The sequence below is a fragment of the Yamadazyma tenuis genome, chromosome 3 (assembly GCF_029203305.1).
Source record: "Yamadazyma tenuis chromosome 3, complete sequence".
Classification (NCBI taxonomy): domain Eukaryota; kingdom Fungi; phylum Ascomycota; class Pichiomycetes; order Serinales; family Debaryomycetaceae; genus Yamadazyma; species Yamadazyma tenuis.
Window position 1 is genome coordinate 918,884 of NC_089463.1, and position 12,212 is coordinate 931,095.

The window sequence follows — 12,212 nt, forward strand, 5'->3', positions numbered from 1 at the left end:
GGAGAGAATATGAAGTTTTCAGGAAGACGGCCAGTTATGAGAAGCAGATATATTAGAGGGGATACATTTGCACGAGAGTTCAGCACCAAAGAATTCGCCACTAATTCATACGAAGACACAAGTACTCTTTGCTTTCCATCATTGTTCAGAGTAAGGATGGAACTAGTCCAGAAAATTGCACTAGAGAGGCTTTTTGTCCGTATTACCCTGAGGTGCTTTTTCAAACTTAAAGAATTCCTCTTATTTGCAGCATATGGCAAATCATCATAGATTTGCTTTAGATGGGCAACAATTTCCAGACTAAAGGGCTTTCGGAGAATACAAGAAATACAAGTAAGCAACTGACAGAAAATTAAATGCACATATGCGATCAGTAAAGGCAGTAATTTGTCCAGTATGCTGTAAGGTAGTTGAAGTAGAATAATCGGCAGGTTTCAGAGACAAGTATCCTCTTCTATATTATTTAAGCTATTTTTGATAGTCCCACCGGAAGAGTGAGTTCAGGAAAATTATATTTAATCAGTCTTAGGTTATTTATTGTCATTATAGAAAAGAACGAGTAGTTCTTTATAAAATTGTTATTAAAGATGGCTCAGTTTTTGAACGTGGTTGATCGTCCTCCATGAACACGGTTACCTGATCTAGCACCCCTCGGTCCAACACTTGTCTTTGAGTATGGATCAAATTTTTTCTTTTTGTGCCTGGCATTATCAGATTTTTTATTTGAATTCATTAGGTTATCCGCTCCTGAATAGTCAAAAACAGGTTCTCCATCATCCGACTGTCTCTTAAATCCTCTGGTTTTGGTTCTCTTAGGTTTACGGAGAGTTATGATGTCATCTTTATGTTCACCGGCGGATTCATCAACAGATTGTTTGGGAATTTCAACCTCAGGCTGTACTGTTGGGGTTTCAATGTCAGTCATACTCTGAATCCGGGGTTCAAGTATTTTAGGCTTCTTAAAATCATAAATCTTTCTAAACTCTTCATTTTTTGCTGAAACTCTCTTCACAGCCTCATCCATAGTAATACTTACCAAGCCATTTGAAAACTTTACACTAAGAATGTGTTCCTGAACTTCATTGAATAATTTAGATGACTTCTTCAATGTACCATTTTTAGATGGTGGGACTAAAAGTTGATTATTTTCGTTCCAGATATTGTCGAATATTTCGTTCTGCAACTTTATGGAATCCGGGGTAGTCTTGTTAATTTGATTATCGCTTGGATATTTTGTAGTGGAGGTATGAGGTTTCATTGCTTCCAGCAATTCCCAATCACTGTTTTCTAGGCGATCCAATATATTGTTTATCAAAAAAGCCAATTCATCGGCATTCTTCCTGATAAAATCAGTAATAAAGGTCGGAATTGACAAGATTTTTTTGGGATCAACTGGTCTAGACAATGTTGCCAACAAAGCCAAAGCTTGGTTTGACATAATATACCTTACAGACTCATCAAATTGCCTAGCCAAGTTATCTCTCCAGTTGTATAAAACCTCTACAACTGGTTTGATATGATATGGAATATTGTACTGGACAACAATTGGTAGAAAAGGCTCAAGGGGGTTAGAAGACATAACAGGGCAAGTCACCAAACTGGTCCCCTTCAAGGGCCTAAACTTGGTGTACTCAAATCTTCTTTTAGCTACTAGACGTGAATCATGTAACACACTTTGCATCTTCCCATTACCTTGGTCTATAAGTTTATTCTTCAAGTGATCGAAAATATTTAACAAGAAATGGGTATCAGACCTTGCGTATGCCAACATTGATGTAGATAATGGCCTTATTCTCCAATCTGCTAATTGGTATTTCTTTGAAGTTTTGAATTTGGCAAATGTCTCTAACAAATATGCCAACGAAAACTTTGGAAAACCCAATTTCTTGGATGCATGGTAAGTATCAAACAAGGAAACAATATAAAGGCCCAAATCTCTTTGGAGCCAAATGATATCCATGAAGGCACCATGAAAAACCTTCACAATCTGGGGATTAGTAAAAACAACATTAAGCTTTTGCAAATCATCTCTTAAGGCTAGAGTATCAATTATCCAATCCTTTTTTCTAGTGGAAATCTGCATAAGGCACACCAAACCATAATATGTTCTATAGTCATGATGTTCAAGGTCCACGGCTATTTCTGACAGATTGCTTAATTCGTTCACCAATTCGTCAATTTGTTCAGGTTGATCTATCCATATAGCATTGGTAGATTCCCAGGGATTTGAAGGAATTGGGTCACATTTAGATATAATAGAATTCCGGTATGGTTGATTATCAATTTCATATTCGTAAGGATGAGGGTAAAATGGAGGATCCACAATATCGGACCCATCTGAATTTTCTGGTTGAACAAGTTTGACTGACTCTTCGAAGGGAATCAATGCGTTTGGCTTTGAGGTAAGCTTAGGCTTAAATGGATTCAATTCACTATTATCAACGGGTATCAGGAACTCTAACTGTGGTTTTTCCATCTTTTTTCCAATAACCTTACTTTCATCCTTGATCACATTGTTTGACTCCTCTAAATAAGTAAAAGTTTTGGAATTATCAATACTTCCTTTATTTTCTATCTCGTCAAACAAAACATCAGCTCTCTCAAACAATATGTCTAAAGTATTTGTTATCACTTTCCAGTTTGAGCCCTCTAACTCTGTATCATTCTTGATGTCTAGCTCAGAAGAATCCGGCTCACTTTTTGGAATGATTCTTTCGATTAATTCGTTCGATATATGTGCAAACTTTGAAGACACCTCTCGAGACCTGGTGGCGAGGTTCGAGTCCAAAGTTTTATGGAAACCGATATCATTTGCCCTCAAAGCACCCGCAGTTCTTATATTCTGCACCACACTAGGAATGATATCCTCATGTAGCAATTCAAGCACTGGCTTTGTCATAGTTAACTGGAGCTGGTCTGGAGTTGATTTTTTTTGTTACAAAGACAGTGCGAACAAAAGTCATCTCATCGCATCCTGAAAATTATTGATTTGTAACGGGAAGATCATCATGGTTTATACCTGTAACTCGTGTAACTTGGCGTTCGAAGATGCCACAAACCAAAGGGATCATATGAAAGGCGACTGGCACAGATATAACTTAAAGAGGAGAGTAGCTCAATTACCTCCTGTTGATGAAGAGTCCTTCAATCTTAAAGTCTCAGCAACAAGTCAAGAATCAAATGACTCAGAAAAGTCTAACAAGAAAGCAGAAAGGAGAAGAAAGAAGGAAGAGATTTTGGAACAGAAGCGTAAGATTCTTGAAACAGCTAGAAGAGCAATGCAGCAAAAACAAGATGCACAGTTAATGAGTGGAATGGAAGAGCTTGGGTTGGAGGTGTCAGATCCAATTTTTATTCAAGAGCAACCAAAGGATACCTTGTCATCTGAGGAACTCGAAGAACAGTTATATAAGGAAAAAGAGAAGAATCGTGTTGATATACCGCCAAGTACTTGTTTATTCTGTCATCCAAAGGAAAGGGCAGATTTTGCAACTGTTGACGAAAGCATCGAACATATGTTCCAAAAGCATGGATTATATGTTCCAGAAATAAAATACTTAGTGGACAAAGAAGGATTAATCAGATATCTTGGAGAGAAGATAGGGTTTGGTAACATTTGTTTGTGCTGTAATTATCAAGGAAGAAATGTAGAGGCGGTGAGGGAGCACATGAAGGTTAAGAGACATATGAGAATACCATACGAATCTGAAGATGAGAAGCTTGAGATATCTGAGTTTTACGACTTTTCTTCTACATACAATGACTTTTTTAAAGCTGAGGATTTGATAGGTGAAAATGATGGTGATGATTGGGAAGACATTTCAGGAGAGGAAGGGGAGTACAATTCTGACGAAGACTTACCCGAGAAAGATGCAGGTGCTATAGTCCAAAACGGGTTTGAGTTGATTTTACCTACTGGTAAGGTATTGGGACATAGAAGCTTGCAGAGGTACTTCAAACAAAACTTGCCACCCGAAAGAGAGTTGAGTGAAGGCCAAGGGACAATAGTAGCAGCTGAAGACAGACATATGTTGAATGTTAGAGATAAGAAAGAATTTGGTACTCAGAAGTTGGCTTGGAGACTGGAACAGTATAATGCTAAATTTTATGAAAAGAAGGCCGCCAAGAACGCCAATAATCAAATGCATTATAGAGACCAGTTGTTGCAATAGAGTATATATATATATATATATATATATTGAGGAATGCAGCCTTCATGTAATTGCGAGTAGAATGCCTGATACACCTAATTCGATAAAAGTATTGAGAAGAACAAACCATACACCAAAATATAAAAGTTTTGGCAGGAAAACCGTCCATATGAATAAGTGGAATCTCAAATTATAGCAGGCAAATATCAAGTTTGTACAACAAATAGAGTAAAACAAAAGGTTAGTCAATAATTTCAAATTCAAGAGTTTGAATTTGATCCCCTTCAAATTGATCAAATCACTAGCAAAGTTTTTGATTTGAAAATTAACCAAGTTCGTCTCAAATATTAACTGAATGGAAGACAATGACCAGAAAATTGGTCCACTAAAATTTGATATGAAAGTCAATGCACTAACTTTTTCGAGTTGATAAGATTTAATACCGTTGTAAGCATTAGATAGATCAACAGTTGCCAACAGGTTCGTACCACCCATGGAGAAGAAGGTCAAGTTTGAGATTAGAAAGCTGAACAGGCTTACTATAAATACCAACTGGTCTAATTGTGTGTAGTTTTCCCTGTAGCTAAGAAGAATTTTGCTGAAGTGATGCTTAATAATAAAAAATATCAAAAACATTGGAACCAATTCAATTTTTGTTTGGTTTATTAAGAATAACGTTAACAAGTTGACCAAATCAGTGATAAGACCTATTTTGAATCCCCTTAAAAACTTTAAAGCAATCCTGAAGAAGATTATCAATAGAACTCCAGCCAAACAATTATTGGATAATGAAACAAGTAAGTTCGAAATACGAGATTTATCGAATTCTCTGATATCAAATGATAGTAAGTTCCAGCTGATAAAAGTTTCCAACCACTCAGGTATATCATATCCATCCATATACCCTTGTAGTAGTTTGAACGAGAATGACATAGTAGCGAGGATACTTAAACTAACAAAGGTGATTCCATTATTAACATCGTTATTCAAATAAGAAACATCATAAGAGTTTGACGATATCAGAAAGTTGAAACAGTGCCTTATGGAACCTTGGAAGTAGATTAAAGAACCGCAGACTAAGTATGTTAAACCAACCAAAAACCATAAAAGCGGAGGATTTTCTAAAAGCAAGTTGGTCAATACGTAATAATTATTGAATTTTTGGCCAGTGTTGGACCATGCCTTTATCACCCTCAAGGCTGTTAAGACAATAAGAAAGTTAGCGGGTAATTCAAAATTTTGGATCTTGAAAAGATAACCCAAAAAACCCAAATTCAATAACCACCACAAATGATGCTCCTCCTCGACTAAAGATGATCCATGGAAGTGGAACGAATAAAGAACCATAGCGGTTTGAAAAACCAACGTGGTCTTACTCAAAAATCCATAATTAAAGTAAGCCAAGATAGCCAACGTACATATAAAAGACCCAAAAAGTGATAAATACAAATTTGAGTAATTATAGTTGGAGGCAGTTTCGAACATAATGTCCTGTACTTTTCTCAAGAAGATATAATCATCTTCCGTTGTGCTTAACCCATGAAACTCAGAATTCAAGCTATGATCTCTATTATTCAAGTGAAAGAGATCTAAGAATTGTTTGCAATTATGCAAAAGAATACTATGATGAAGTTTCGAAGGGAAAAGGTCCAAAAATTGTCTTATAATGATCCCCAAATTATTCTTCGCAATGGGGATGTTCAACAATAAGGAAAGGGTGGGAATAATATCAATTTGGTTAACTTTCTGGTAGTAATTATAGTCATTATTTGGGGGAAGAGGAGCCTTCAAGTTCAACTTGAGCTGTTCAAACTTGGGCGAAACAAACAATAAAGCTGCACTTGTTTCTCCACTCGAAGATCCACCATGATTACCAATTTCGTTCATTCCATGATCTCCCATTACAAGGAATAGTGTATTCTTATGATTGGAGGACTCGCTAAGAAATGTGTATATTCTCTCAATAATCTTATCCATTTCTTCTTGTTTCAATTTCATAAATTTAGAGTCGGGTCCAGTTTTATGTCCAATATGATCCAATCCCAAATAATGGAGAATCAACCCATCCCAGTTAGCTTCAGAAGCTAATTCATTATCCAAATGTCTCGTGACATTATTGTCCACTTCATAAAAGTCGCTAACGAAGAAGGAGTTAGTACCATCTGTGGAGTTGAAAAAGTCAGGAAACAACTTGAGCCAGGTATCATCGCCATAGAAATTGATGGTCTTGGGAGAATTCAGAGAATACTTGAACTGATGAAGCCAATTGTCTTGATTCAATAGACCTTGGGATTTATCCTTATCGTCGGCAATATTAAGAATTGCATCTAGAAAATTAGGAGTGGACCCCAAGGTAATGCCTTTTAATCTAGGCAAAGTGACAGTGGGAGGGTTAGAAAAAGCCGTGAACGGTATTGCCTTGTTGGACTCAATCAATTCATGTACAAAAGTGAACTTTGAATCCGATTTACTGAATAAAAAGTCAGATCGAAGAGCATCTATCACCATAACCACGACTTTATCGAACATGGGCCTCTGAGATCCAAGTAGCAGCACATCGCTAAACCCATCAAGAATCCTTTTGGAGGGGAAAAACCCCTTGAGGAATAGCAAAAATGAACCAACGTTTATGACTAAGAGGACAATCACCGGAAACCATGACAATTTCATTATAGAAGTGCCTTTTTGAGTTGACGGCTTGCAATTATACACGTCTGGGTTTGAAAAATGTTTTTGCATCGCGAGTGCCTGCACATTACTTTCTACCCTGAGCATACCCTGAGCAGCTTAAGGAAGTAGAAAGAAGGACAAAGTAGAGAGATCTGCTCTCTCATTAGACAACTAGATAGGCTAATAAGTAGGAGGAAAACTCGCTGTATACGTAATTTGAGATTTTCTGCATTTGATTTAATCCTTCTAAGATGTTAATGGGCGATCTAGAATATTTATGGAGAATGAAAGGAGTAGACGAGTCAACTCCGGTGGGTGTATTAGTCAGAACTTTCATATTGTTTCACGGGTAGGACTGACGAATTACAATCAATGAAAGTTTTACCCCGATATGGTCCTCGTAAGCAACAAAAACGCTCCTTGGAAAAGAGGCTGAACAAGCAACATAGTTACAACTGTAGCTAGGATACCAATGTACCAAGAAGCTACAAAAGTTTATAGCCATCGGCAGCCACTCATCAGAGATACATATTTTAACTGAGTGTGTTTTGTGTTCATCTCAGTGTTCTCAGATTCCATTCACTATAATGCTTGCCATGATCATGAAGAAGGCCTTTCAAAATATTTACAGGGTTACAGTGTATTATTTGACAGCGATCCTCTGTCACCAATAGGATGTATTGGACATATATAGTTATGAGCCCCTCGGCACACCCTTTCCACTAGGAGCTCCATCTATCAAAATTTGTTCAATTTGAAGATGAACGTTATTTAGAGCAGGTGTGTTTACTAGCTGATTACTCCCTTGCTATATTAAAATGTCACAACAGCCTTCAGACTCTGGAGAAATACGATTGATGTTGTGTTTAAAAATATGGAGCCGCTAGACAGGATTTCGGACGAAACTTGGGCCGGTGGACCGTAACACATGTTCTTTGGAGTTGGGGAAGCCACCCGCCAAGAAGGACTTATATGGGGTAAGGAAGAGCCGCTAAGAAGAATGCCGACCTTCGTGGGGTTAGCTGTTAGTTGTTGAGTTTGAGATAATGATCAGCCGACCTAAAAAGCAGCCTAAAAAGGCGCCAGAAAATCTCGAGATTGCGAACAGTTTAGACAGTCTAGTGGGTATGTAGAATGCTTACAGTCCCTTGCTAGAGATCTAACAGTGAGTACTCTAACAATGTATTTCAGCGAATTACAGTTATCAAGAAGAAAAAGATACCGGAATGCTTCCTAATAGAGAAGGTCGTACCTAGACCCGCATTGTTACCTAAACGGGCAATTGTAGCAGTGTATCATTTGCTTGAGACGCTGATTGGATCATATATGCGAACTCAGAGATTATCCAAAGGGCACAGCACGGCAACTTATTATCTATGCGTTCATCCATGATATCGCTTATAAGATTAACATTTTGGTCGATCAGCCGCTAAGATCCCACTCTGTTTACTTGACTGGTTAACCTGTAGCAAGCACCAAAAATTAATTTTTTAGTGAATGAATGCGTGCGCCCATAAGAATGATGAGAAAGGACGGGGAAGGACTTGTAGATCATTATCTCCTCATAGTATTAGTATTGCAAGCTAATATTATACACTATTGGAGAGATCTTATTCTTGTAGTGCTCTAGATATCCCAATACGAGCGGAATTGATGATAGTAGATGCAGAACGCCTCAGTGTTTTGGATATTTTTGCCTGGAATTTTCCCTTGATAAGCATGCATCGCTGATTGATGCAAATGATGGAAAAAGAAAAAATTCAACCAGATACCGAGACACTATTTAAACTCGCAGATTTCCGGACTTTATAAAGTCAAGATCCACTTAATTGCAGCAGTAAATCGTTGTCATTTAGTTTTTCCGATAGACAACAAACAAGGGAACATATCAAATGTCTGACGAGGAAGCTAAACTTCAGTCAGTCAGATCCAATATCCATGTGGACGACTTACGAATTCAATCAATTTTGTCAAACAAGGGTGTTACTATCAATGTAGATCATGAAGTTGACAGCGATGAAGCCATGATTTTGGCTCTTGGTTACAAACAAGAATTTAAAAGAGAGTTTAACTTGTGGACTGTGTTTGCAGTATCATTTAGTGTTTTAGGATTGTTACCATCTATTGCTGCTTGTGTTGATTATCAGCAATTAGTAGTTGGTGCTAGTCCCGTGCCTTGGATTTTGGCTGTTTTGTTTATAATATCAGTTGCTTTATCTATGGCCGAAGTGGCATCGGCTTTCCCAACTAGTGCTGGTACTCCATACGCTGTCAGTCAATTGGCTCCCAAACGTATTGCCCCTGTGATGACTTGGTTAACTTGTTGGTCTAACTGGTTATGCCAAATTACTGGTACACCATCAGTGAATTATTCAGGAGCAAGTTTGATCTTTGCCTTGGTTACTTACAACAAGCCAAGCTTTCAGCCAACAACGGGACAAGCTTACGCCTTAACTTTGGGTATTCAGTTCTCACATGGGATTTTGGCTTCTTTACCCACTAGATGGGCTGCTAGAATCAACTCTGTGGGAACCATTGCTAATGTGTTGTTTTTAGCCATTGTTTTTGTGATGATTTTGGCCGGCAATAAACGTCAAGAAATCTTTGCTGATGATCCCACTTTCGGTAACATTTCCAAATTCAACAACAATAGTGATGCTTGGGGGTTATATAACCAGACCGAATTCCCAACTGGTATGGCTATGTTAATGTCATTTTTAGGGGTTATTTGGGCCATGAGTGGTTACGATTCTCCTTTCCATTTATCTGAAGAATGTTCGAATGCCGCCGAAGCGGTTCCAAAGGCCATTGTTATGACTGCAGTTGGAGGTGGTTTGATTGGTTTATTGTTTATGTTTGCCATGGCTTACACTGTTGTTAGTCTTGATCAAATTGCTGAGGATCCTTTGGGTTTAGGTCAAAGTTTTGTAACGTATTTGTCCCAAATATTACAAAAGAAGGCCATCAATGCTGCTGTATCCATGACAATCATTGCTTCATACTTCATGGGTGAATCCTGTCTATTGGCAGCTTCGAGAGTGACTTTCTCATACTCTAGAGATGGGATGTTTCCTTTCTTTTCCAAACTCGGAGCTACGGTCAATCCTCACACCCAAACTCCTGTCTATGCTGTTTGGATAAACTTCATCATTGGACAATTATTATTGTTATTGATGTTTGCTAATGACACTGCTATTGGGGCTATTTTCTCAGTGGGTGGTATTTCTGGGTTCGTTTCTTTTATTACCCCGGTGGTATTCAAAGTTACCAACGCTTACAGCACATTCAAAAGAGGTCCTTTCCATTTAGGTAAATGGTCTAGACCAATAGGATTTGTTAGTATTGCTTTTGTTGCTGTTATGATTCCAGTATTGTGTTTTCCATACGTCAAAGGAGACGATTTGACTTTGGATGAAATGAATTGGACAGTAGTGGTGTACTTTGGTCCAATGCTTATGGCTTGGGTTTACTATATGGTGGCTGCTCACAAGTGGTACAAGGGTCCAAAATCGAACTTAGATGAAGGTACTCTTGTGTACGAAGATGTCGATGGCATCCCTGATGAGAAAAACTATGCCAAAGAGGACGTCTCTAGTACCAAGGCCAGTGATTAATTCAATTCTTCTAATTTGTACTTTGCAATTCAATATATATATATTCGACTTTAAGGTGATCGTCCGAGGCCTTGCATGCTATAAGCCCCTTGTAGATCTACGAAGTTTGCAACCGAGTCCTTACTGAATGGTGTGCACTCCCACCATTTTTCTTGCTGTGTGCGCTTGGAGTTAAGCGTGCACATACCACTACTTCCCACGTTTTTGGGCAGTAACAAATTATATAATACCAGAACCTCCACAGTGGTTTAATTTTATTTATACTACCTTGTAGTTGGACTTTCCTTCCTTCGTCATTCCACAAGAAACTACAGGGTACTTTCCGTGTTTTAAGTAATCATATTAGCAGTGTCTGTTGCATTTTGAGGTTGGAGAATAATCGACATATTTTGTCACCCGTTTTTCTTTTAGCATTACCTTTCACAGGTTTAGCTTGCAAGTCCCTTGTATCAAAGGTTTCCAAGTATCAAAATGGCAGCTACTTCGACAACCTCGACGTCGGTGCGAAAAACACCATCTATATCTCCTAAAGATATTAAACAATTACAGCAATACCAAGAGTACCACCGCAAAAATGAAAGACTTCTACGGGACGAACCCAACACTTGCAAGGACCCTTTCCTTCAACGATATGTTAAGAGTAACTATGTGTTAAACTTCAATAATTCCTCTTATTCCAGTGATATTTACTCCAAGTATATGTCCACGAATTTGAACTTGGACCACAAACACAATAGAAGCAGTCTTAAGGGTAAGAAGCACTATATTCCTAGTCGAAGAAGGAAAAGCCGGTTATTGACAGTGTATGATCATAAATCTTCAGGCTCCGCTTCTTCCGATTCAACACCCACATTCAAAGAATCCCACTATCATCCAAAACATACTGCTAACAACTATATCAAGACTTCTGATTTAAAAGCTAATGTTTCTGAGCTGTCGAACCAAAAGCTCGTCAAATTAGTACCAGAAGACTTTGTAATGTGTAATATCAATGATTTGATTGTATTGATATCCAGAATGTTGGCCAACTTAATCAGTTTGAATAATAAATTGGTTCCCAATTCCATAATAAATGGGGAGGATAACAAAAAGGGTTCTCTTCTAACAAGGTATCATTCAAGAACCCCTCCAAACATCTCGATTATCAACTACTTGACTAGATTAACAAAGTTTAATAATTTCTCCAATGCCAACCTTTTGACATGTATTTATTACATTGATTTGTTATCCTATAACTATCAACCATTTTTCACATTGAACAGTTGGACAGTGCACAGATTCTTGCTTATCGCTACCATGATATCCCAAAAATCTATGGAAGATTATTTCTTCACCAACGAACATTATGCTAAAGTGGGAGGAGTGGCATTAAACGAATTGAACTATCTTGAGATTGATTTCTTACAGCGGGTCAATTGGAGGTGCATTCCTTACAAGACAACTACAAATGGCCAATCAAGCATTAAAGACTCTAAAGAAGTTCTTGATCTATACTATAGACAATTAATTGAGCTCATGGGTCAAAATTGCAAAGAAAATGAGTATATTTATGTGTTTGAGAATCCTAATGTGCTGATGGAAGTTGATAGGCAACTTCCCGAGTACATAACAACTAATGATATTAACGACAACCACGGTGATGGTTATTCAATTGACAAATCGAAATTCAACAAGAATGGGTTTAGTGTGGATTCTTCTTCTTCTCCTCATTTGAAGAGAAGATATCCCAATTCGTAACATGTGTATATAGTTTTATTTTAGGATGGGAAAAGGTATA

The 12,212-nt window shown here is 37.8% G+C and overlaps 5 protein-coding genes across 5 annotated transcripts; 3 read left to right on the plus strand and 2 right to left on the minus strand. All coding sequences in view use genetic code 12, as the record gives it.

Moving 5' to 3' along the window:
• Nucleotides 1–592: 592 nt before the first annotated feature.
• Nucleotides 593–2,899, minus strand: RRP6 (exosome nuclease subunit; the record flags this gene model as incomplete). The annotated part of the gene is made up of 1 exon (XM_066157941.1): nt 593–2,899. One exon carries the CDS (start codon nt 2,897–2,899, stop codon nt 593–595), a length of 2,307 nt encoding a protein of 768 aa, XP_066014038.1.
• A 109-nt stretch (nt 2,900–3,008) lies between these two features.
• Nucleotides 3,009–4,172, plus strand: REI1 (pre-60S factor rei1; the record flags this gene model as incomplete). Its single annotated transcript, XM_006683760.1, has 1 exon — nt 3,009–4,172. The coding sequence occupies one exon, from the start codon at nt 3,009–3,011 to the stop codon at nt 4,170–4,172; it is 1,164 nt and encodes a 387-aa protein (XP_006683823.1).
• A 220-nt stretch (nt 4,173–4,392) lies between these two features.
• On the minus strand, nt 4,393–6,821 carry LAS21 (major facilitator superfamily transporter protein; the record flags this gene model as incomplete). The annotated part of the gene is made up of 2 exons (XM_066157942.1): nt 4,393–4,433; nt 4,565–6,821. The coding sequence occupies 2 exons, from the start codon at nt 6,819–6,821 to the stop codon at nt 4,393–4,395; spliced, it is 2,298 nt and encodes a 765-aa protein (XP_066014039.1).
• Nucleotides 6,822–8,713: 1,892 nt separating this feature from the next.
• On the plus strand, nt 8,714–10,435 carry GPT1 (GABA/polyamine transporter; the record flags this gene model as incomplete). The annotated part of the gene is made up of 1 exon (XM_006683758.1): nt 8,714–10,435. The coding sequence occupies one exon, from the start codon at nt 8,714–8,716 to the stop codon at nt 10,433–10,435; it is 1,722 nt and encodes a 573-aa protein (XP_006683821.1).
• Nucleotides 10,436–10,906: 471 nt separating this feature from the next.
• Nucleotides 10,907–12,172, plus strand: PHO80 (Pho80p cyclin; the record flags this gene model as incomplete). The annotated part of the gene is made up of 1 exon (XM_006684018.2): nt 10,907–12,172. One exon carries the CDS (start codon nt 10,907–10,909, stop codon nt 12,170–12,172), a length of 1,266 nt encoding a protein of 421 aa, XP_006684081.2.
• Between the last annotated feature and the right edge of the window lie 40 nt (nt 12,173–12,212).